A 27652-nucleotide genomic window follows, 5' to 3' on the forward strand; every position below is an offset into this window, starting at 1 on the left:
TATATCATATTTTTTATTAAATTACTTACAATAAAATACAGATAACTAATTGTATAACGTGTCTGTAAAGCTGTCTATTTGAAACGCTGACATTTGACGATAAAAATATATTATCTGTGACATTTTTTGTACTATCTCTATTTAAAATTTTGGCGCGTTATGTCAAATAGACAGCAACATTTCGTTCAATTTAGATTAATTCGTCCAAAAATACTGTAGCTACTTAAAAAATAGGATTAAATAATAAATAATGGTTAATTAACGCTAATAATTTCTAAACGTTTGCAATAATGAAATCTTGATAAAGATCTCATCTTGAATACGTTTAAAATCGATAATGATGGCGCTGATTACAACATTAAATAAGTTCTTATTCTAAATTTAAATAAGTGAAGATATAAACAGTGATATAGATGGCGCCAGTGAGCTATTTGAAAAATATCATATTTATTATTAGACGGATAGAGGTAGATTAAAGCGTGAAATTTGTCTTTGGGTAGTTTTCGAGCAATTATTTTTCAATAAAACTATAAAAACATAAGTTGTTTGCACCCAAAGCTCACTGGTTATTAAAGGACTAGAAAGTATTTGATTTCTTTTTCTCATGACTTGGTTTTGTCGCCGAATTCTTTACTTTCATACTTGTCAGATTCCTCACTTATGCTTGTCGCTACAGATATTTCTGTGACTGTCTCCTGCGATTTTTCGTCGCCAAAATAAATGGCTACATCATTATCAACGTCATCTAATTTTTGTACTTTCTCCACACCAGGTGGAGGGACTATAATTTCATGTCGGATAGAGTTGTCACCTCGTAAATCACATTCTTTCGTATGCTTATGTTTTTGGTCTGAAACTTGTTCGTCTTTATTCGAGCTTTGTACTTCTAGATCATTGCTTTTCGTTCTGTCGATTGGTTCGTATCCTGCTGGGAGGTCTAGCCCGTCTAGACTTGAAAAGTTAGGTTGGTAGTTCGTGTTCTGGGTTATGATTTGATAGTTCTGTGAGTTTTCTTTTTGTCCAAGATGTGGCTGTTCGATCGCTTGTAAAATGCTCTGTAAAAGACCTTCTGATAGAAGCTGTTCGTGCGGTATTGTTGGTGATGATTTGCCCTTTCCATCGTCAGACGATTGGATCTGTACTGAATAAGTAGCTTGATTGTTTTGTCCATTTTCAATCTGGTTTCCTTGATTTATGTTCTGGCTTGTAGAAACAATTTTCTGCTGTAACAACTTCGTTTCTTCACTCAAATTCCTTATCTGTTCTGATGTTTGGTATATCTGGTCAGCTAGCTGTATAGAATTCTGTTTGTAAGCGTTTTTCGATTCGTCTTTAAGCGATTTTCCTTTTTGTACACTGGATCTGACTGTTTTCTCGCTTTCTATTTGATTGCTCGGTAAGATCGTTTGTACTAAAGTGTGAGAGGCTGATGATAAGTCTTTTGAGTTGTATGATACCGATTCGCTGCCTGGGACGGGTGTATTGAAACTATTTTGGGACGATATTAATTGTTGGTTGTTATGGAAAGCAGTACCTAAAGAACTTAAGCTGGCGACGTAACTAGCTGCTAAATCAGATGGTATTTTCTCGCCTGACCTCGCTGCTTTTAGAATAGCTTCATGATACGGACAATGCTTGAGAATCGCTGCAGCTTCTAAATTGCTTAGATTAGCTAAAATAGTTCCATCGAGACTAGCTGTTACTGCGGTATTACTGGATCCAGAGGCTGTATGATCCGCGACAGTTAAGAGAGGTACTGAGTACGAATCTATCGGTGACCCGTATAAGTTGCTAGGTTGTTGTTGTTGGAAGTTTATCGGATTCCCAGAATGTGGCAAGCTGTATAAATTCGACGGCTCGATGGATAACGCCAGGTTAGCAACACCGTGGTTTCCTGTCTGTTGGTTTATGTCTTTTACTTCTCGTACAGGTGGAGGTAAGTACGCAGGGCCAGTTTTCACGTGATCTACACCGTGATGGTCTTTGTGTTGAGATATCTGTCCGATTTGCTGGATAAGGCCTTCCGGTACGGATTCGCGGAATTTGATGGGATGCCTAGGACCGTTGTTAACTGAATGCAATGAGTGTCCGCCGCCGGATACAGATCCGTATGGAATTGGTAGATTGGCTGGGAGTTGGCGTGGTGGTCCGTATTGGTTGCTAGGGACGCCGTAAACACTAGACGGTGGAAGGAGACCTTTAGCACCTTGCTGTCTTATCGATACAGGGAAACTTATAGGTTCTGGAGGTGGTCCGTATGCGTTGATTGGTTTCTCGTTCTGAATAGCTGATTGTATGAATGATAGATCAGCGTGTGGATTACTATTTTCTGTATAATGCGCTTCGAACACTGTTTTCGATTGGTCAATGTGGTTCGAGTCTCCACCAACGATAGCGTTTAAGTCGATGTTCGCTAAAGCATCTTGATGTACAGTGGAGTAGCCTGATGATATTTGCGCTCCGAATTGCGATTGTTGGTTGAAGTTATCGTGGGAATGAGCGTCAATATTTAATAACTCTGGGCTTGGAGGCGGAGGCGGTGGTGGTCCGTACTGATCTAAACTCTCTATATGACCACCTTGCACGTTATGAATGGTATGAATGTCTACATTTTCTATCAACGGTTTAGATACACCGGGAATTGGTTTCCAGCCATCGTAAAGAACGTGGGGAGGTGTTGGTGGGGCTGGAATGCCAGGGTGCGGGGGTCTCGGGTTAGGATCTGGTTGAGGAGGTCCATAGTGACCGATACTACCGAAATCTTGCACTACAATTTGATCGTTTGGTCCAATAGGTCCTAGAGGTAAGCCAGGTGGTCCATACGAATCAGAAGGAATAGGGAAATTAGGTTTTAAGTTAACTGGCAGGTTAGGGAACGGTGTGCCGTAGATAGGTGCGGGTAAATTAGAATTGAAATCTAAGTTTGAACCAAAGTTTGTGCCGATTGATGTTTCTACAGTACTGAAAGTAGATCCTACGTTAGCGCCAATTCCTATTGTGCCGTAATTCGAAGGTAAATCGGGTACTTGTATATTCTGGAAGTTCAATGGTGCTCCGTAGTTTAATTTAGGCGGTCCATACACTTGTTTAGGCGGGCCGTAGACGGGTTTCGGAACTCCGTACACAGGTTTGGGATGATTAAACTTAGGTGGTTTGAAAGGTGCTCCGTAGTTCGGTTTTGGAAGCACTTGCTTTGGGGGTCCGTAATTTTTCTTAGGCGGTCCGTAGACGGGTTTTGGTGGGCCGTACGTATTCTTTGGTGGGTGGAATTTTGGTGGGCCGTATATGGGTTTTGGTTTGCCAAGTGGGGGAGGAGGTCCTTCATAGTTCTGGCTCGGGAATACCACAGGAGCTGGGGGTCCATACGCGCCTGGTGGCGTGTCGATGAATAAGGTTTCTGGCACTCCATAAACTGGGGCTGGTAGAGAGGAATCTGGAACTGTAAAATGAAGGTAAATAACTAAATGCTAATTTTCAAAATAATAATGAGTAGAATGGATTGAAAGAAGTGAAATGAAAACTTTATTGCGCTACAAAATGCGTATAACAAAACTTAAAAAATAATAACTCAACTGGCGAAATGACGTTAGTAAATATATATATTCAGCACAGTTTATTTTAGTAATTAAAATTGATATTTTTATTTAAAAGTTTAAAACTAATGCATGCTACATAGTACCTATTATTGTTATGTAAATTAAACTAAGTGCGAAGAAAAGTTTATTCCATATGCATAGAGTCACATTTTAAATACTAGATAAAGATAAAAAAAGTAAAAATATACCGACCAGTATTTATAATGTCCCGTGGAGGGCCATACGCGTCGGGGGGAAGCGGCTCGCCATATGAATTTGAGAGGCCTGAATCTCTTTTCTGTGCTTGTTGACCTGTAATATGTTAATCTTTATTTATTTTACACTGTATAACTAAAGAGATACCGAGAAAATGAATAATAATTATAAGCGCACATTATTTAAGAAATAACACACTAAAAGTAGTAAACAGTAATTGATAAGTGTAAGTATTATCGACAAAACAGGTGATATTTTTATTCCCAAGCGCGTCTAAAAACACGCACGCCATTAAAAAGCTTATTTTTTCAATTTACCTGGTTGAGAAGCCTCCGCTACTAGATCCTGTGCATCATCCTTGGAGACCAGACCAGGTGGAGTATCCTCTGCCAGCGCCACGGCTAGCCATAGCACGACCAACTGGAATATTATCTAATATTAACTACATAATAAATGCAGTTACCTATACAATTTCATATTAGGTACATAATATAATGTGTATCAACATGGTAAGTAGCAAACTATAAATTTTTTTTTAGCAAAAAACAAAGAATTGCCACGAAAAACGTTCGCTTATTTTAAAAAAATAGTTCAACAACTAAATGTATTTTGCTCATTACATATTAAAATTTGTATACTCATTTTATAAGAGTACTCTACGTAGCGTAGAAGAATTGCGTTCTACGGCTATTCAAAAAAGAAACTACAAAATCGATTTTCAAAAACAAGCTACGAGTACTTATATATATTTAAAAAGTGTAATTATTCCTGAACGACAGTTTTTTTTTTTAAGAAAAAGTTACATTTTTTTAAATCTTGGACACGTTTCCGCGCAAGGTTTCATTTAGAATCACAATGTAAACAATATTCTTGTAAAAGAAAGGTGAAAAAAGTTAATTGTTAGAACTAGTGACGTTCTAGTTTATCGATGTCACTCTCATCCGTCAGTGCTTCCGAGTGTGTAGTGATGTGTGGTTTATCGATAAAAATATACCTCGATTTTAAATCAGTCTAAATTATGAATTTAATCTTAACGTAACAAGTGATAACTGCGTTAAAAACAACCGACTTCAAACTTGCACTTGCAAAATTTACAAATACCTACAGACAAAAATGCTCATAAAATAAAAACTACTGGGCCTATCCGAATAAAATTTTTATGGGACCAATTCGACACCATCCCGCATCGAACAAAAAAAGAATCACGTAAATCGGTTCAGAAACCTCGGAGTAATCGGTGTACATACATAAAAAAAAAATATACCGGCCAAATTGATAACCTCCTCCTTTTTTTTGAAGTCGGTTAACAAGTTTGTGTTTAATAAATTACATGTTTGATGAGTTAGGAAAATAAGATGCACAAATTATTCAAAAATAGGAAACAATTTTTACTTATTTGACTGACATTTTATCCTACTTAAATAATTATAAATTTGACTTTTTGACGATGGATATTTATATCTCTTTCAGACACATAAAGCTGATCGGATTCGTATGAAATTTGCTAATGATTATAGATTATAGATTGTATTATTAATTATACTATTAACTATACTGTCATTATAGTCTGTTTTAGCACATAGGCAAAAATTTTATCTATACTAATTTGTTTGTTTGTTTGAACGCGCTAATCTCGGGAACTACTGGTCCGGTTTGAAAAATTATTTCTGTGTTAGATAGCCCATTTATCTAGGCAGGCTAACGGCTGTATATTATCACGCTAAGACTAACAGGAGCGGAGCCACGCGGGTGAAACCGCGCGGTACAGCTAGTTAGTAGATATGGACACAAGTAAATTATTACTACGTACATAGGTTTTGAAGCGAGTGAAGCCGTACTATAAACATCGATAAAAAGTACAAGTATCGACAAATCCCAGCACTACATTCCCAGCTTATTAGCTCGCATTGTTTCATTATTCACGGGCCAGCAGTTTTCAATAATTACCATATGTTCTCACAGTTTTTATTCTTATGGGAAGTGAGGAAGTGTGTTGGATTGTTTTTGTGTGCATTCTAAGGTTGAGGTCAAGATGAACTAGTGGAGCATCCGGCGTTGCTTGTATAGAAAGGAAATAATGTATAGCTAGAGCTTTTATGGGTGTCGTTTTAAACTGTAATAATAATAATTAAATGTGTCATCTATAACTACTATTATAAAGAGGAAAGGTTTGTATGTATGGTTTTCACGTATAAACTACTGGACCGATTTTGATGAAATATGGCACAGAAAATCTTTAGACCCTGAGAAAGAACATAGGCTACTTTTTATTGCGAAATAGGTATGTACCACAAGCGAAGCCGGGGCGGACCGCTAGTCTATACTAATATTATAAAGCTGAATAGTTTGTTTGTTTGAACGCGATAATCTCGAGCAATGCGGGTAGAGACGCGGAGCACAGCTAGCCGTTATTAAAATTTTTATTTATTTATTTATTTATTTATCATTTATACATCAAATTACCATTACAGGCTTAATCTAATGCGGTATTATATTAACACGTTCACTGCGGCATGTCCAGTATCGGGCCATCAGCGACTACACCACAGTGCGGCGCCCAAAATCGCAGGTTTCACCGTGGTGCGGCGAGGTTTTTTATATGTTAATCAATGACTAGAAAAGAGACAAATATATTTTTGTGATCACAGTTTGAAGTAGGACTCAATTTCGTTTAAAAATCGTATGGCAAAATATTGGACACACGCATAGAAAAGAAACCGTTTCTTTTGTGTGCGGCATGTTTAATATTTTGCCATGGACAAGCACCTCATGCCGCACTGTACTGCGAGCGCGCCCCGTGTGAGTCTCGCATAGTGATGTACCAGGACGCACGCGTCGTTATCAAATTTTTAAATGACAATGATACCTTGGAGGCTTTAGTTTTTTTACTTTCTTTTATTTCGTAGCATAAATGCAAAAATGTGATGACAGTTGTGAAAATAATATAAAACATTAAAACAAAAGTTACTTAACAAATTAAAACAAAAGTTACTGAACAATTTCCTGATAGTACTCTATCAAGTACCTTGTTTTATAGGTGTTTTTTTTGTATCGACGATCTCGTTATCTGTTAACAAACAGGCTGAAATATACAAAATTGATTTATATCGATATCGATGTTTTATTTTACAGTGTTTCCCATCGCTATTACTGTAAACATGCCGTATCAACGCAGTGCGGGATGGCAAATAATTTTTCACAAAATCAGGGGTTTACATTTTCTCTCATATCTTTTAAACTATTGGGTCAAACTAAAAGCTATTTATGCGGTATATACAAGACTATATATACTATTATCCGAAAAAAATTTTTTTGAAATATCTTGAAATTTCATGAAATTATTAACCTTCAAAGTCAGTAGGTGCGATGTGATAAAAATGGCTCATGACGCACAGTGGTGAACTTGCCGATGTGAAGTATGGAAGACATGCCGCAACAACGGTAAGTTTGGCATTTTAGGTGCCGCAGTGAACGTGTTAATAATAAATTATTAAAAAATTAATTAATAATTTATTAATTTTACTCATTTAATGTAGGTATAAGTATAAATGCGAAAATTTGTAAGGATAGATGTATGTGTATGTGTGATTGTTACTCTTTCACGCAAATACTACTGAACCGATTACAATGAAATTTAGCACTCATATAGAGGGTAACTTGGATTAGCACATAGGATAGTTTTTATCCCGGAAATCCCACGGGAACGGGAACTATGCGGGTTTTCCTTTGCAAACGCGGGCGAAGCCGCGGGCGGAAAGCTAGTAAAAAATAAAGAATTATATACCTAGCTTTCACATGTTACATAAAAATTAAATTGATAATCGCGGTCGTAAAATTTAATTTGTGTTCACGAACGCATGATCTTCAGCTGATAATGCATGATCTTAAAAGTGAAATGTGTTGATCTTAATATTATGTACTAGATTTCCGCGGCTTCGCCCGCGTTTGCAAAGGAAAACCCGCATAGTTCCCGTTCCCGTGGGATTTCCGGGATAAAAACTATTCTATGTGCTAGGATTAGCACATATAAAATTTAGCACACATATATATGAAATTTAGCACACATATAGAGGGTAACTTGGATAAGTTACCCTCTATATGTGTGCTAAATTTCATTGTAATCGGTTCAGTAGTTTTTACGTGAAAGAGTAACAAACATCCATACATCCACACAAACTTTCGCATTTATAATATTAGTAGGATTCATAAAGATTTGAAAGAGGTAGTGTGTCTCCAATTCTCTGTTTTTATTGTTGGTCTTTGGGACAAAACTGGGGTAAAATAATTTTTGTTCTATTACTGGAAAAATATAGCCGATGATCCCAAATAACTTGATTTTCTATTGGGAAAATAATTTTCTAACTCAGTTAAGTTATTAAACTTAGTTTTAATATGCATAATATGTTTTATCTACACTAATATTATAAAGAGGAAAACTTTGTTTGTTTGTTTGATTGTAATGAATAGGCTTATAAACTACTGGACCGATTTTAAAAATTCTTTCACCATTCAGAAGATACATTATCCACGAGTAATAAAGGATAGGTTTTATCCCGGAAATTCCACGGGAACGGGAACTATGTGAGTTTTTCTTTGAAACCGCGGGCGGAGCCGCAGGCGGAAATCTATAGTCAGTAGTAAAAAGGTAAAAATTGTAGTAATGTAGTTCACAACTGATATCTACTTACAACTTATTGTTAAAACTTTACTACGTTGTTGTTGGCGATCTTTTCATATAAACTTAAAACTAGGAAAATAAATAAAACACTTACCGCCCGCCATTTTAAAAACTGAAACAAAAAATTACAATTAATATTAAATAATATGCTAGTGTAATATATGCCAGTATGGTCAGAGGAGTATGGTTAATATTTTATATGTAACTAGCAGTTCCCAGCGGTTTCACCCGCATTGTTCCGCTCCTGTTAGTCTTAGCGTGATGATATGTAGCCTTCCTCGATAAATGGGCTATCTAACACCGAAAGAATTTTTCAAATCGGACCAGTGTGCCTAGTGCGAGTTTTCATCGAGTACAAAACGTTACTATCGCGTCTGCGTCACAGCGAAATTTGTATGGGGAATCAAAGCTTCCCCATACGTCCGCTAGGGGTGCTGTTCGATTTCCCATACTAATTCGGCTGTGACGCAAACGCGATAGTAACGTTTCGTACTCGATGAAAACTCGCACTAGGCACACAGTAGTTTCTGAGATCAGCGCGTTCAAACAAACAAACTCTTCAGCTTTATAATATTAGTGTAGATTATAGAGATAATAAAGATTTAAAATTAATGCAGTTAAGTTAGCTGCTTATAGTGAAAATTTACGCCACAGTCAGCCGATTCACTAATAGTCTATACTCTATGCTTTTTCTAGTTATATAGGTAACAACAAAATTCAGGCGTAGCATTCCAATAGTAACAATAATACATGTGTAATTTTTAGAACAGAAATAAACGATATATGTACTTTTTATTTATACACAATTGCTCTTTTGAAAAGTTCATAGTTATATGTAGGTGAGTATTACAGGCTTGATTACAGGTAAGTTTCAGGTAAACATTAGTAATTTTGCCTGCCAGTTCGTACCGATATTGTTTTTTTCCACACGCCATAATAATACCTCTATAACCTATGAGCTTTGACGTAAGCGTGACCGGTCATGTAACATTCTTGCAGAGAAAGTGACAGTCAACAGGTGACGGGAAATGAAAGACTAGCTTGTGCACGCGGGTTTGTGTGTGTTTTTAATTGTATTTAGATAAGTATGGGAGACTGACCTTTTGTAATGACTGTATACAATTTCATGACACCATATTACATTGTTTTTTTATACATCAAAACTTAGCGTTGTCAAATATCAATTCACACCAATTTTACATTTCAGCAAATTTTACACAAATATATACCTACTTATATATTATCCAAAGCTTACCTACTCTTGAGTAAATTGATAAATCCGATTTGTGCGTTTTTAATAGGTACAGAGAATTCACAGTTTTTTCAGTTCGAGTTACGTAGCTTAGTCAACTTGTACTCATGAATATATTGTATGGTCACCGATCCTTGATGAGTGCACAAAGTTTGAATTAAATATATTATGTCCGTTTAAAATGGTTCAAATCGAGACTTAAAGGTTACAAAGATACAGGTGCAGGTTATGTAAGCGTGTTAAAAACGGACAGACAGTAGTCAACTATATAATAACACTATCTGCGCTCCGCGGTTTCACCCGCATGGCTCTGTTCCTGTTGGTCTTAGCGTGATGATATACTTATAGCCTATAGCCTTCGATAAATCAGCTATCTAACACCGAAACAAGTTTTCAAATCGGACCAGTAGTTTCTGAGATTAGCGCGTTCAAACAAACAAACTATTCAGCTTTATAATATTAGTATAGATGAAGATATTGGCCAAAACCCAGAGCTTCTAAGTTCGATCAATAGAAAACTAAGAAACCGGTTGGCTTTCTCTCTAAGAGGGTCATGTAGTTGAAGTGACATATGGATTTCCGGAAGCGCTTTCCGCCATTTTGTGTAGATTGCTCATATCCTATTATATCCTGACTTTTACGTCATTTTGTAGTTGGGAGAGTCTTTTGCTCTTGTTTTGTATGACTAGCCGTGGCCCGCAGCTTCGCATGTGTGGAAAAGATACATTTTCATGGTACAAATTTTCACCCCCTATTTTTATAGCCTTGGGGATAATATTGATCAAAATATTCTATAATAAAAAACTTAAATTGTGTTATTTCTCGTATAAAAAGTAAAAACTACTTTGCATAATTGGCTGAATTATCTATACATATTATATAATAAATCTGTAGAAGGGTCAATTCTGTACATTGAAAATATTGAAAAAATAAATAGCAGGGGGTTACTGGATCGATACCAAACCCAAATATGTGTTTAAAAAATTTTTTGTCTGTCTGTCTGTCTGTATGTTCAGGCATCACGTGAAAACTAACGGTTCGATTTCGATGAAACTTGGTATAATTATACCTTATTATCCTGGGCGTAAAATAGAATACTTTTTATCCTGAAAAAATATATAGAAAAAAATTAATCTTAATTTTTCAGTTTTATCCATAGACTTTGTTCTGTAGAACCGCGAACACACGTTGCGTATTATTATAGGCCTAGCCGTATTTGGGTCCAATAGATATTTATAAGATATCATTGTCAGAGTTACTGAAAATTGAGAAATAAACCATTGACGCGTCTGCATCCGCGCGGACGGAGTCGCGGGCGGAAGCTAGTAAGTAATAAGTAATATATCTAGATAAATGGTAAAATAGCATAAAGGCAAAAAATAATATGAAAAATCATATTATTTATACTAATATTACTTAATATTTTATTTTATAAAGAGGAAAGGTTTGTAATTATGTATGTATGTAATGGTTTTCACGCATAAACTACTGGACCGATTTCAATGAAATTTAGCACATATATAGAGGGTAACTTGGATTAACACATAGGCTAGGTTTTATCCCGGAAATCCCACGGGAACGGGAGATACCCAGGTTTTTCTTTAAAAATGCGGGCCGTGGGCGGAAAGCTACTAATAAATATTATGTACACGCAAATCTGCAATAAGTATTAAAACGGTATTTTTTACGCTTGTTACTTTAAAATAAGGATAAGTAGTGAACTTTGAAACAGATAATACAAATATGTTGCCTATAATATATATAATTTCTAGACACTTTTCGACAAACCATAATCTCTTTAATAATAGTTGTTCTCTTCTTTTCGAAGATAACAATCATTTTGTATGACGTTTTAAGCTACTATTATATAATATCACCTTTGACTCAGTAGTTACATACAAGTGTGTGTAATGACTTCGATTTCCGACTCTTTCTCGCTACCGGATGTATTTAAGATGTCTGTCTGTGTGTCATCTATAGGTATACTTTATCTATATAGTAGCTGAATGACCGATTTAACACGCTTATGTTATAGTTTTATCTTCACCTATATGTACTAGATCTCCGCCCGCGGCTTCCGCATTTTCAAAGAAAAACCCGCATAGTTCCCGTTCCTGTGGAATTTCCGGGATAAAACCCAGTCTATGTGTTAATCCAAGTTTCCCTCTATATGTGTGCCAAATTTCAATGTAATCGGTTTAGTAGTATTTGTGTGAAAGAGTAACAAACATACATACATACACGTATACATACGTCCATCATCACAAACTTTCGCATTTATAGATGTATGCTTGTTACTCTTTCACGCAAATACTACTGAACAAATTACAATGAAATTTGGTATGTAGTAGACCCAGAATAAGACAAAAGCTACTTTTTAGTGTTTTTACCCCGGAAATCCCACAGGAACGGGAACTATGCGGGTTTTTCTTTGAAAACGCAGGTGAAGCCGCGGGCGGAAGTCTAGTTCATCTATATAAGAGAAAGGCGTGTTATTTACTTCACATATAACTAAATAAATTGGCAGAACGAATTTTTCAACACTTGAATTTCGTAAATAGATAACTTTACAATTTGAAAAACTTACAAAAACAAGTGAGAAGCAAGTTGATAATAAGTAGGATTGTATGATATATAGATAAGTTATATATTTGTCTTAGTTGTCACTTAAGTAATTAAGTACGTTAAGTTTAACTTTCTTTAAGGCCGTGTACGCGGTCCGTGCGCTGTTTGGCTCAAATATGTGATTTTTCAAACCAGATTGTCCATCAACCACTTATCTTACAAACATATGAATTACTAATAATTTTAGGAAATTTTATTGTCTATATAGTTAGTTAAGAGTTTTTTTCAATTAATACAGTATTTGTGAATACCATCAAGATAACTGAGCCGATGATTACTTGATTTCGCTTTTAGTGTCAATTTCGAAGCTAAAAATATCTGAAATCGCTGACAGATCTAACACACATTTTTTTTTAACTAACTGCAAAAATCCTTATTAAAATAGTTAGTTAAAAGATTTTTTTATTTTGGACTCCTAACTTACGAAATTAAAATCCGAACAATGTGAATTTTTTTAGAAATTATAGTCGACAAAATGATTATTTTCACCAAGATATTTGACTTAGTTTAATATAATTTTTACATATTGCAATAAAAGAACGTCTTACTTATAAGATAAAATTTAAAAAATCAACTAAGGTACCTCTATTATTTTTCTACAATTTTTTTTAAAGTACTATAAAACACTGCGCGCGACCCGATTAAAATCAGTCGGCAGCGAGCCTTTCCAGAGAGAGGACATGTTGCTCGGCGCTCTCCTGTGGACTTATGCTGTTCATAGTAAAAGGATAGCGCAAGCCGCGATCTATCGTAATAGATCGCGGAGATTTTGACTTGCGTTAAATTGAATAAGCCCTCTTAAACCGGTATATTTGCTCTACGGTCGACGACAGTTAATACTTTTTACAATTTACGTTTTCGTTAAATAGTTTAAAAATAAAGCTGTTTTTTTTTAAGTAGGGCTTATAATCTTATATCAGTATTAGGTATGTTTTTCCATTTTTCTACACACAACAATAACATTATGTACAAATTCATAATGTCATTGTTGTGTGTTAAAATAAATGCTTTCTTTCTTTTCTTTCTAATTTAAGTTCTAACAGACGAGCAGGTGGGTTGCCTGATTTTAAGAGTACTGCACAAAGTAATATTTAGCACAAAGTAATATTTAGCTGTGCCCCGCGGTTTTACCCGCATTGCTCTTCTAAGCTAATGGTCTTAGTGTATAAAAACGTATATAGCCTTCCTCGATCAATTGACTATCTATTATCTAACAGAGCAATTATTTTTCAAATCGAACCCATGGTTCATAAGATTACCGCGTTTAAACGAACAAACGCAGCTTTATAATCTATCCCAATATTATTTTGTTTGTTTGTTTGAACGCGCTAATCCCAACTGCTAGTCCGATTTGAAAAAATTTTTCGGTGTTAGATAGCTCATATATCGGGGAATAGGGAATATACTTTACTTATTCTTTATTTAACGTAGTATATTGCTAGTCATTAGTTCATTATTGAATTAATAAAATAACCTAATGATCTTCTTATTCACAGGTTTTATACCTATACTTTTTATGACAAATTCATGAGCCCAGGTATAATTCAAAAACTTATTTTTTTTCCTTTCAGTAGCACATACTGTTTTTATAATTAACTATTTATCTATTACTTTTCTCTCCATAAGAACCATCCTCGTACTTCATTTTTACACGCTTTATATTAGCTTCACCTGTATGTTTGTATGTTTGTAACCGACTTCTTTGGGCGCGATTTTGACCCACTTTAAACGGCCAGATTTCGTTCAAACTTTGTAGATTTATTGAGGACCGATGACAATACACTAATTTGATAAAATTTTCTATTTTTTAGTTCGGTTTTCTATAAAAAGCTTGTTTTTTAGTTTTTTTAAACTATTATTATTATATTATAGCAGATTACTTTTAAAATACTTACATTTCTTAATTTTAAATTACCGATAATATAACACGTCTTGTTACTTGATAGCAAATCGCGAATGCTGCATCTCACAGTGAAAGTTAAGAAGATCTCTATCTTACGTAATGTGTCAAATGTGTCGAATCGGTCAAGTGAAGAATGTGTCATGTGTGTGCTATCGTTTTTCGATAAATAGCGTGATAAAAACGGTTCAAACCATTGTGATGTGTTTTATAATCGTTTGAAATAAATATATTACTACATTAAAACATAATTAATGTGTATTAAGGATGTTTTCCATCAATAATGTGCGATGTGTAGCGAGGAATGTGTTTGTAAACAACCAATCATATCGCTTCATTTAGTTTGACGTTTGAAGCGATACTATCTATTGGTTATTTACAAACACATTCCTCCATCATTCCTCGCTACTCCTCGCACATTACTGCTGGAAAGGACCCTAAAATTGTGGTGGTTCTGATGTCTCTCTATTTTTATTAAATATAAATATTCATTTCAAATGATTAATAAATACATCACAATGGATTGTGCCGTTTTTACGTATGAATGTGTTAGTATACATTAAAATGTATTTAATTTTTATTGACGGTAGGTTTGTCCAATATATAAATATGATAATGATAATCATTTTATTTTTAATAGTATCGTATTTTTATTATTTTATTATTGTATCTATGAAATATTTCCTATTCCACTATATTGAATGTATAACGTCTTATTTATCCGTGTTTTATAGTAAGTTATTATATGTATGTTTATTCTATTTATTTATTCTATTTTATTTTTTATTTATTTTTTTTTTATTTTTTTTTTTACTTCATATCTTAAAGTAACATAATATAATGATGCATAATAAAAATAAATTACGTGTTGGTTTTTTAAATCCCGGATCACTTAGTACAAAACACGATGAGTTCCTTGTAGCAATGGATCGACATAACGTAGATATTATGGCCATAAACGAAACCTGGCTACGAGAGGGTGAAGATGGGCGTGCGCCTACCGTACCTGGGTACAGACTGCGTCACATACCGCGACCGACCAGTATTCGTACGCGAGGCGGCGGCGTTGGATTTTATATTAAGAATGGTATGTCCGCGCGTATTATACCTCATCCCGTCGCTGAGAGTATAGAACAGATGTGGCTGAAATTATGCCTAAATGGTCAGGTAACTATTGTTGGTACAGCATATCGTCCTCCCTGGTTAGACATTAATAAGTTTCTAGATGCCATAATAGATTCCATAAGTTCTTTTTCGTGGTATGATAGTATTGTGATATTGGGGGATTTTAACGTAAACCTACTGAATAACTCTCATGTAAATAGCAAAAAAGTAACGAGTTTCCTACACACATTTAATTTAACTCAACACATTTCTCAACCCACGCATTTTACAGATTCTAGTGAAACTTTGATTGATATAATTTGTACTAATGCGTCTGTTCAAAATGTTGTTATTGATTATATCAAGGAACTTAGTCAACATGCCTTTCTGACCTGTGAGCTTAACGTATCGAAAGAAAAAGCTTTGGTTAAATATATCTCATATAGACCGATAAAAGATATTGACAAAGATGAGTTCAACAAATCTCTGGGAATAATAAATTGGTCTTCATTGCTTGCAATCTATAATGTAGATGAGTTAGTTATTACCTTAACCTCGTATATTACATCACTGTTTGATTTCCATGCTCCCTGTAAGCGAATACGTGTGAGGGATAAACAGCCGCCATGGATAACTTACAATATCAAGAAAATGTTTAAACTGCGTGATGAAGCGCGAAATAAAGCACGATTAACCAAAATTGATTCTCATAAAGAATACTATATTGAATTAAAAAAATATGTTAGTTTGGCATTAGAACGCGAAAAACAATCATACTTTGATTTATATATAAATAAAAACCTAAATAAGCCTCAAGATATGTGGAAGCATTTGAAGGAACACATTACAATTAACCGTAAGAAACAGCCTATGTTGCCCGGACATCTTAGCGATCCTGATTCCTTAAATAATCATTTCCTTGATGTTCCAGCGAATAGTTTACCATTGTCTGCATTGACCTTTTATGAGTTTCATCGACACGGAGATGCCACATTTTCTTTTACATCTGTAAATGAGTCCAATGTACTACATGCTATCCAGGAACTTAAGTCGCAAGCAGTTGGAATTGATGATATTTCGTTGGAAATGTTCAAGCTTACAATCCCATCGACGCTATCAACTCTAACGTATATCATTAATCAATCATTTGCAACTGATACATTTCCCAGTTTGTGGCGAAACGCGCTTGTACGTCCCATACCCAAAGTTAATAATCCACAAAATTTCAAAGATCTTAGACCGATTAGCATACTACCGTGTCTTTCAAAGGTAATAGAGAAGCTGGCGCACAAGCAGTTGATGAATTTTATTGAAAATCAAAACATCCTACCGGATCGTCAGTCTGGTTTCAGAAAACGCAAAAGTACAACAACAGCTGTGGCCGATGTGCTGTGCTGACATTCTTTGTGCGCAAGATGAAGGAAAGGGGACAATCCTTGTGCTTTTGGATTTTTCGAGAGCTTTTGATACTTTAAATACATCACTACTATTATCTAAACTCGCATACTATGGTCTTAGTCATTCTACTATAAAATGGTTCAACAGTTATTTGAGTAATCGAACACAAAGGGTGTCAGTAGCAATGGAAGACGGTAGTAATAAGATGTCAGAGCGTAAACCTGTTACACAAGGAGTTCCTCAAGGCTCTATTTTAGGCCCTCTTTTATTTATTTTATATACTGCTGATATTGTAAAACAAATAAAATCGTGCCGATATCATATATATGCTGACGATGTTCAGTTATTTATATCATTTCACCCGAATGAAGCACATTCTGCGATAAATAAGTTAAACTCCGATTTAGCTTCCATACTCGAATGGTCAAACCGTAACTCACTAGTTCTTAATCCAACTAAGTCCAAGTATATGGTTCTAGGCACACCGAAAGCAGTAAACTCAATTCAATGTCATCTTATTCCTGTTTGTATAGGTAGTAAAGTTCTGGACCGTGTTAGTGAAGCACGAAATTTGGGAATTATCTTTGATGAACACCTCAGATTTGAAAAATATATCGGTGCTACTGCAGCTAACTGCTTCTATCGCTTAAAAATCCTGTACCGTATAAGAAAGTACCTAAATCCGGAACTACGTGTTAGGCTGTGTGACAGTCTCGTATTATCAAAATTTAATTACATGGACGTGGTATATGGGAGGCGGATACTTGCTCGTACGAAGCAGCTAATACAACGGGTACAAAATGCATGTGCCCGTTTCTGTTGGAACATTCCTCCACGGGAGCATATAACACCATATATAAATAAAGCCTGTTGTTTAAATATGGAGAACCGTAGACGGCTCCACTTTGCCTCGTTCCTTTTTCAAATTATTAAGTCCGAAACTCCTCAGTACCTCTTTGAAAAGCTTGTCTGGATGGGTGACCAAAATCCAGTATATAATACTAGACAAGCTGCAACTAAACTCACCATTCCCAAGCACCACTCTGCTAGTTTTCGAGGAAGTTTCAAATACAGTGCCACTAAGTGTTGGAACAACTTACCACCACCACTTCCCAGCCTTAGAACAGTTGAGAATTTTAAGAAAATATACAAAATTGTATTACTAATGCAACAAATCCAACCTTAGTGGCAATATGAACACTTAAATATAGTAGGTATGTATGTATATCAAATATATTTATTTATTATTATTTATTTATTATTATTATTTTAATTTCTTTTTTTTTTTATATAACTATTTTATTAAAATATTTTTGTCTGCCCATCTCTTCTATATGTTATTCTATATGTATCGTGATTATATTTTGTATTTAATCTATTTTTATTTCGCATTTTAATATTCTTCCATAATTATTGTTTCTCTAATCGTAACAATGTCTAGGGGCCACTGAAAACCAGCTCTGTGTGTGCATAATTGCAGCATAGATTATGCTGAGTTGGCTTCCCTTTTTCAAGGACACTGTTTTATAATTGATTTTCTTTATTTTTATTTTTTTTTTCTCATGTTCTTTTTTTTACTTTTTTTCTTGTGTGTAAATTTTATTGATTTTATGTGATTTTCTTTTTTTTGTACCTATTGATGTTATTTATTGATGTCCTTGAATTAAATGTTTTTTCTTTCTTTCTTTCTTTCTTTCAAATAAATAAAGCTTGTGTTTCATTTGAAAAAATGTAGAGTTTAATACGCGTCGGTGAATTTTTATATTAGGTGGATAACATTTTTTTAATTTTTTATTGCCTCGCTTTTGTAATAATCGCGAAGGCGCTAATCTCAGAAACTACTGGTCTGATTTGAAAAATTCTTTCGGTGTTAGATAGCCTATGTATCGAGGAAGGCTATAGATCAACAGGAGCGGAGAAATGCGGGTAAAACCGCGGAGCACAGCTAGTAATTAATAAGTCTATAACACTAGTTGTTACAAGGGGGTCATGACTTCGCTTTCTAAAGATAGAATTGTGAGAAACTAGTTATTCTTTCAGGTCAGGGGTTGGCTTGTTTATGTACAGTATACTAGTGTTTACCCGTGAAATTGTTCGTATTAAAATTATAATATATTAAGATTTACGTGAATAGTTTTTGTAAGGAAAAGAAAAGAGTATTCATTATCACCACGCACGTGAGTTTAAAATAAATTTATACGTTTACTTATACGTTTTATTTCATTTATTGTTATTGATAAGAACTCTATATGTTTTATGATTAGTATTTATATAAATGTAGGACCTCGGAAAAATACAAGGGCAGACTGAAAATCAGCGCTGTTCGGGTTTTAGCACACAGCATGGCTGCGTCTGTTCCGATTGCCTGATATCTGTGTACTTTTTAAGTTAATGTAGTCAAAGGCGGACCGCTAGACGTTAGCTAGGCATAACAATTAACAACTTCTGAGTCTCTACCACTGTATCAAGGACAATCAGTTTTTGTAGTCAATAAAAAATACGTTATATTTTATACAATTTGAAGAAATAACTTTCCTTTGCATGTTCTGAGGCAATAACAATAAATTTAATCACGCAAACTCAATTCAATACTTTATAAAACAATGTGAACGGATTGAATCGGTAAATTCAAGATTATAATGTTACTAGTTGTGCCCCGTGGTTTTACCCGCATTGTTCCGCTCCTTTTGGTCTTAGCGTGATGATATGATGACTATAGCCTTCCTCGATAAATGGGCTATCTAACAAATTTTTCAAATCGGACCAGTAGTAACCGAGATAAGCGCGTTCAAACTAAAAAACAAACTCTTCAGTGTAAAATGTAATAGGTAGTTTGTAGTGTAATTTCAACCTTTCGTTTTTATATAATAATAAAAGTCTTGTGTAATAATTAATCGGACGGGTAAAACCAAGTATTGAAAAATAAGCCCTAGACTACCTACTACCTAGGTATTATTTTTAATTTCATAAACTTTTTCTTACACAATAAATTCTCATTCACTCTTCAAAAACACTCTTTAAACCGGTTTAAATTCCATTAAAAAGCCGGCACCATCTCATATTTCGAAACCGACCTTTCATATATAATTTACAAGAAATTGAAAGTGTGTTGCGTAAGATTTGATCTCCGAGCGTTGGCCTTAACCGTGGCGAGTGTGACGGTCGGTTAAACCACGAAAAATAAAATGTAGTTTAAACTTTAGTTATAAATACGCAAAGGTTAACTTTTTTCTTTGTATTGCACTTGCTGCTATCCTTATTGATTTCTAGATTTCGCTATAGCTTTTAGAAAAGTAGAATAGGTTTTATCCCGGAAATCTCTCGGGAAAAAGAAATATGTGGGTTTTCCCGGGCGGAAAGATAGTTGACTATAATTGCAAGTGATTTTATGGTATGAATTTTGTGTCTGAAAATTGTAACAAGTGCCGTTTTTTATCACTATGATATATCTCATTCCAATGAGAATTTTATTGACAACACGGGCGGAAAGCTAGTAGATAATAATAATAAAGAAAAATAATGTAGAGTGCTCTGGAGTAAGTATTTATTGCAGATGACGAGGAAAATCTACAAATGTAATGTAGTCATAGCTCTATATTTTGTGTTAGCCAATTTTTTGAGGATAGCTAGAGTTTACCATACTCAAATCGATGCATCTGTTTGAGAATGAATCATTGTAATATTGCCTTTCGATATCCTAAATCTTAATAATTATAAAGGCGAAAGTTTGTAAGTATGGATGTATGGATGTTTGTTACTCTTTCACGTAAAAACTACTTAACCGATTATAATGAAATTTAGCACACATATAGAGGGTAACTTGGATTGACACATTATCCCGTTTTTATCCCGGAAATCTCACGGGAACTTGAACTATGCGGGTTTTCCTTTGCAAACGCGGGCGAAGCCGCGAGCGGATAGTGTATAATACTCGCGTAAAATCAAACAAGAAAACATTAAATATCCATTGCTTAAACGAAGTTTATGTTAACCACAGTTTAAAAAAATAGTAATAACTATGATTATGTAGTAATCGGATATTAGTGAAAGCATCTTGTGGTTTTAATCTATAAAGATACAGATAAAAAATTAAGCATCTATTTATATGTCGAAATAACAGACTTTTAGGGTCCGTTCACACAGACCGGCTCTGAGAGGAGAGCAGATTCTTATCACGATGAAAACAGAGTTTTTAGTATTTGTAACTTAAGGTTTATTTTTGCGTGTGCACTGCTTTTGACATTAAGAATGCTTGAACGCGCTTGGTGTGAAATAATAAGAGGAGCTGACCGGCTCCGATCGCGTACTTTTTCTCGTTCGCGCAGCCGTTCAGCTCCGATTACATTCGCATCCGCTTTCAGATAGCTTCCAGCTGGTCTATGTGAAATAGTTGACGGCTCCGCTCCGACCAACTCCAAGCGTATACGATCCGGTCTGTGTGAAAAGAAAAATGCGCGCCGATGCTCTCCGAGCCTGTCTGTGTGAACGGACCCTTATTATCCATACTAATATTATAAATGCGAAAGTAACTCTGTCTGTCTGTCTGTCTGTTACTCAATCACGCCTAAACTACTGAACCAATTTGCATGAAATTTGGTATAGAGATATTTTGATACCCGAGAAAGGACATAGGCTACTTTTTACCCCGGGACATAGGAAAGGTTTTATCCCGGAAATCCCACGGGAACGGGAACTATGCGGGTTTTTCTTTGACTGCGCGGGCGAAGCTGCGGGTGGACAGCTAGTAAGTTATATGTATATGAAAGTTTATGTATTTTTATAAGGTACTAGTGATCCGCCCCGGCTTCGCCCGTGGTACATAGTTACATTTTCTCTCCATAAGAACCATCGTCGTACTTCAAGGAATATTATAAAAAAAGAAATCGGTTCAGCCGTTTTCGAGTTATGCGCTTACCAACACTTTAATTATTTAATTAAATAAATGTTTGTCAGTGTGTTTAGTTTGTTTTATCCGATACTGCTGGAACGATTTCAATGAGATATCACTAGCATATAGCGTATTCCTCATAGAATTTTGTATTTCAATACTGGCTGTGTCGTGTGGCGTCACCTGAAGTCCATAGCTTATATGTTATTCTAGTACAAAAGCTACACTACTATCAAATATCATCAAAATCTGTTCAGTATTTGTTTGTGGATGTATGTTACTCTTTCACGCAAATAATACTGAACCGATAACAATGAAATTTACTATGTAGGTAGCTGAAGACCCAGAATAAGGCATTGGCTACTTTTTATCCCGGAAATAACACAGGAACGGGAACTATGCGGGATTTTTCTTTGAAAACGCGGGCGAAGCCGCGGGCGGAAATCTAGTATAGTAAAAAACACACTGGTACTCGAATAAATTCGATGAACACTAAATAATGACGATAAAGAAAACACGAAATCAATACACTTATAACTATTAATTAGGTGATTAAGTCTGTGAGTTAAGTGAAATTAACTTAAGTAGAAATCGTCAAGTGACCGATGTATGTCCGGTTAACTTAGCACTTAGTTTGAATAACTTAAGTGGGTTAATTTGTTTTCTATTGTACTTAAGTATTAATGAAAAAAACTACATGTTCGTAATTTTTTCCGTATATTATTTTTTAGGCATCCTGTCCAAGATTTTCAAATTCTCCAAAAATGTAGTTTTAAGAATTATCTGTTTATCTGTATGTATGTCCGGGCTAAAACTTCAATATTGGTACAGAGATAGCAGCTGGAGACCTGAGGAAGGACATAGGATAGGTTTTATCCCGGAAATCCCACGGGAACAGGAATAATGCGGGGTTTTCTTTGACTACGCGGACGGAGTCGCTGGCGGAAAGCCAGTTTGAAATATAACAAAACCAAAGCCCAAAGGCATAGTAAATGCACGTATTCTTCAGAAACAGGTGTGAAATTGTCAAATGTGTGTTTATGTTAATGAGATATAGTGAAAGTAAACTCGAATATATATTGAGAAATTATTTATTTTACTATAATATGTTTGGGCTTTTTCCGTTTTTTAGTTATTACCGGTTTTTTATAGAGTTTATTTGATGACGTCATTATTGCTTGTATCACTAATCTATAATCGATCTTGTATATATCTATCTATATTCTAATATTATAAATGCAAAAGTTTGTGAGTATGGCTGATATTGTATATGTAGGTGTGTGCGTATGTTTGTTACTCTTCCACACAAATACTACTGAACCGATTACAATGAAATTTAGCACACATATAGAGGGTAATATTATAAAGCTGAAGAGTTTGTTTGTTTGAACGCGCTTATCTCAGTAACCACGGGTCCGATTTGAAAAATTATTTCACTGTTAGATAGCCCATTTATCGAGGAAGGCTATAGGCTATATATTATCACGCTAAGACTAACAGGAGCAGAGCAATGCGGGTAAAACCGCGACACACGACAAGTATATAGAATGCTTCAAGTGCGCGAGGTCACTGACCGTTTAGAGTTTTCCTTACGACGAATGAAAGTAACAACAAAAGATGAGCTTTTTATTAAACTAGCTTTATCACGCAAGTTTGTTCACATTGTACTTCAATAAAACCTACTAATCCTATTTAATATTATAAATGCGAAAGTTTGTGAGGAGGAGATGTATGTGTATGTATGTATGTTTGTTACTCTTTCACACAAATACTACTGAACCGATTACAATGAAATTTAGCACACATATAGAGGGTAACTTGGATTAACACATAGGATAGGTTTTGTCCCGGAAATCCCACGGGAACGGGAACTATGCGGATTATTCTTAGAAAACGCGGGCGAAGCCGCGGGCGGAAAGCTATAATATTATAAAAGCGAAGTTTTTTAGTGTGGATGGTTGGATGTTTGTTACTTTTTCACATTTAAATACTACTGAAACGATTACAATGAAATTTGGTATGTATGTAGCTGAAGACCCAGATTATGACATAGACTACTTTTTATCCCGGAAATCCGTACGTTTATTAAGTGTCTTATTAATCATACATTTATTAGTTTTTGTATGAAAGTAAATAAAACATACCAAAACTTTCAAATGCAAGGATAATATTAAAATAATTTTAAAGTATACAAAGTTCATTAATTACTGTAATAATGTTTTTATAACACTTTAAAAACGCATGAATTAACATGAATTTAAATTATTATTTCATAAACATTGTATAAATTAATTTATAAAACAAATGAACTTGACGTAATGCAACATCAGATGAAAAATTACTACATAGTATAAAACAAAGTCGCTTTCTCTGTCCCTGTGTCCCTTTGTATGCATCTTTAAAACTATTCAACGGATTTCGATGCGTTTTAAATAGATAGTGATTCAAGAAGAAGGTTTGAGTAATAGGTATATACATATACCACAGGACAGTTCTTTGGCATATTATGATATATTATGTAGTTAGATATAAGTTACATATTATGTAAAATTGTATTGTAATATTGACAATTTTAAAAGAGCAAATACTTATGGAGTTACTTGCCGGTTCTTCTCCATAGATACTGCTTTGCGAATCGGTGGTATATGTTAAACATATTGTAATGACAATTCGAAAGAGCTTCTAAAAGAAGTCTAATTGAATAAATAAATGTTTGAGTTTGAGTATATACCTAATTTATTAGGTTTTAGACAATGTAGGCGAAGCCGCGGGCGGTAAGCTAAATTTATAAATCAAATGAACTTGACGTAATGTAATATTCATGTTTTAATTATAATAATTATGAACAAAATTATACAATTAAGGTAATATTAATTCTTTTTATTTTCGAAAGTATAGTTGTTGCACAATATTATTATGAATAGATTAAAATAAATGCAAAAGAGAAAGATAATTTTAAATAACTGTTCATATTAATATTATTTATTAAAACATTATTACAATTTTGAAACTGTAGAGTTTGTTCGTTTGACCGCGCAAATATAATGAACTACTACACTGATTTAAAAAAATATTGATAATTACGTAATCCCTGAGTGATATAGGCTTTGTATGTACCACGAGCGAAGCCGGGGCGGATCGCTAGTACATAATATTATAATTAAAAAAAGAGCGTGTGTGCCGAGCACACGTGGAAGAAGTGAAATTTCTTTGGCAAGATTCAAAGATTCCAAAATCGTCGTTTACTACATGACGTGACGGTATTGCCATGACGCGACCTTGAAATTTTACTCTCAACGCGCCTAAAGTTCAATGATTTGTAAGAATGTATCTAGGATGTATGTTTGTCACTCTTTCACGCAAGAACAACTAAACGGAAGTTGATGCAACTTGCCTTTGTTGTAGGTTACAAAATAAAAAATAAGCTTTAGGAATACTAGCTATTGTCCGTGGTTTTGTTCGCAGGTGAAACCACAGGGCTAATAGCACAAGTGCTCACGCATAAACTACTGAACCGATTACAATGAAATTTAGCACACATATAGAGGATTACTTGAATTAGCACATAGGATAATTTTATCCCGGAAATTACACGGGAACGGGAACTATGCGGATTTTTCTTCTAAAGGCGGGCGAAGCCACGGGTGGAAGGCTAGTTCAATCATTATTAAACATATACAATTTTCACATAGTAAGTAAACGTAATAATAATTTTCACCATCAGCCCATATACTTTCCCACTGCTGGGACACGGGCCTCCTATACCCTCACAGACCATCCACCACGCTGGCCAAGTGCGGGCAGATGTCACATGTCAAAATTTTCGCTTGTTACTTCATAGGCATGTCGGTTTTCTATGTTTTCTTTCACGAATTTGAGCAGAGACAAATGTCGATAAATTGAAAATTTCAATAAAAATTCACGCTCATATTTTAAAACTCGTAAAAGTTGTGTCCTTACTCCTTACTAAGTTTTCCTTCATCGATTACTGCAGAAAAATGTAGAGATACATTGAAAACTTCAATAAAAATTTACGCACGCACTTTTGTCTTAAAAGCTCAGCTCTGATTAATTATTAACCAGTAATTTACAAAGTAAATAATAAATACATTTAATAAAAACCCTACAATAATCAACTTTAACAATTTTCAACACCTCAAACTTCTCTACAACCTACGACAACGCTTTTCCAAAGCACACAATTCCAAAATAATAAAAAGAAACATACCATTTTATTCACTAAATCCAAATGGCACTACACAATACACAACACTTAATAATACTTAAATAAACGTGTGTTCAGATCAGAAGCTCGCCACACACTGAGATGAAAGAAGAAAGCCCACCAAAAACTAGTAAGACCTCTTTCGTATACCATAGTAGTATACTCTGTGATAAGTGGCGCGAAATGCGTGGGAGAATGTCCGGAAATATAGGAAATACAGATTAATTACCTATGTATTTTATTAAAAGCTCAACGATATAGAAATATTATTATACTTATATATTAGCTCATGTTCGTACTATGTAACCGACTCGTTTAGACTAGATGATGACCCACTTTAAACGGACAGATTTAATTCATACTTTGATTTAGATTTTTTCATTTTTAACAATAGGTATATTTTATAGTCTTCATTCGCGTGGTATCTGGATAAAAAGTAGTATATAATAAATATGTATGTACTAAATCAGACTATAATGTATCTCTAAACAAAATTATAAACACATCCGATAAGCTGTTTTTGTATGATAGAGTTTTTGTGAGAATGTAGAGTCATATATTAAACCTTAACAATTATCAAAAACAAATAAACAAAAATTTTTATTACGCCGCAAGAATGTATTATTGTTTTGAGCAAATCATAATTGTTTAAAGTGAAACTTCTTTAGATGAGTTGAGAGAAAAATTTGAAGGTCGCGTCATAGCAATACCGTCACGTCATGGAATAAGGCGACGATTTTGGTATCTTTGTTTCACTTCTGACACGCGTGCTCAGCACACACGATCTTTTTTTTCATAAAAACATGCAGGTATATACTATATTATTTTTATTTAAATAAACCAACATACAGATAAAAACTGTAAACCAAACAGCGAATATAATTACCTAATACAAAGAATTTCACGCACCAACCATATTTGTTTCAAACTACTTTTTCAGAACATCCGAAGAGACAGCACTTGTAAACGAGCGTAAATATGCGTAAAATTATGTAACACAAGATGGCGACTTTCTTTCTTTATGTAATATTATATCCTGGTGGCATACTTGACCTAGGTAATAAATTTAGTCTAAATATCTAGAAGTAGTTTTGATTTCATCTATACTAATATTATAAAGCTGAAGAGTTTGTTTGTTTGAACGCGCTAATCTCAGGAAGTATTGGTGTGATTTGAAAAATTCTTTCGGTGTTAGACAGCCCAATTATCGAGGAAGGCTTATAGGCCATATATCATCACGCTAAGACCAACAGGAGCGGGGCACTGCGGGTAAAACTGCGAGGCATCGCTAGTTTTTCTATATTGTTATTTAAACATATTGTATATTATATATAACTATAATGCAATAACTTTTGTTTCTTTATAATTTATTTCATGAAAAGCCTCGATAAATGGGCTATCTAACACCGAAAGAATGTTTCAAATCGGACCAGTAGTTCCTGAGATTAGCGCCATCAAACAAAAAAAAACTCTTCAGCTTTAAAATATTAGTATAGATAATCATTCATCCAAATTATAAACTATCTCTTAACACAAATCCATCGAAATCCGTTCAGCAATTTCATAACAGACAATTTGCAATTTTAATATGATTGCAAATAATTCGGTTAAACACCAGAGGGCAGAGCTTAAAGCTAACTTGAAAGTTGTATTCACTTTCGCCAGTATGACGTAATCTATACTAATATTATAAACTGAGTTTGTTTGTTTGCATGCGCTAATGTCAAGAACCACATGTCCGATTTGAATAATTCTTTCGGTGTTTGATAGCTCGTTTATCGAGGAAGGCTA

The 27652-nt window shown here is 34.6% G+C and overlaps 1 protein-coding gene across 1 annotated transcript; it reads right to left on the reverse strand.

The window, feature by feature from the left end:
- LOC123704717 lies at positions 1–25952 on the reverse strand. The gene is made up of 5 exons (XM_045653159.1): positions 25865–25952; positions 8564–8581; positions 4109–4211; positions 3789–3887; positions 1–3439 (listed from the first exon to the last, which is right to left on the reverse strand). The coding sequence occupies exons 1-5, from the start codon at positions 25865–25867 to the stop codon at positions 603–605; spliced, it is 3060 nt and encodes a 1019-aa protein (XP_045509115.1). The 5' UTR covers positions 25868–25952; the 3' UTR covers positions 1–602.
- Positions 25953–27652: the final 1700 nt, after the last annotated feature.

This window comes from Colias croceus, chromosome 30 (genome assembly GCF_905220415.1).
Source record: "Colias croceus chromosome 30, ilColCroc2.1".
Lineage (NCBI taxonomy): Eukaryota > Metazoa > Arthropoda > Insecta > Lepidoptera > Pieridae > Colias > Colias croceus.

Excerpts from the sequence above, each read along its gene's own strand:
- LOC123704717 (XM_045653159.1), bottom strand. Across the intron at positions 3,888-4,108 it reads AGCGGAGGCTTCTCAACCAG|GTCAACAAGCACAGAAAAGA; the intron begins GTAAATTGAAAA and ends AACATATTACAG. Across the intron at positions 3,440-3,788 it reads ACGGGACATTATAAATACTG|TTCCAGATTCCTCTCTACCA; the intron begins GTCGGTATATTT and ends TTCATTTTACAG.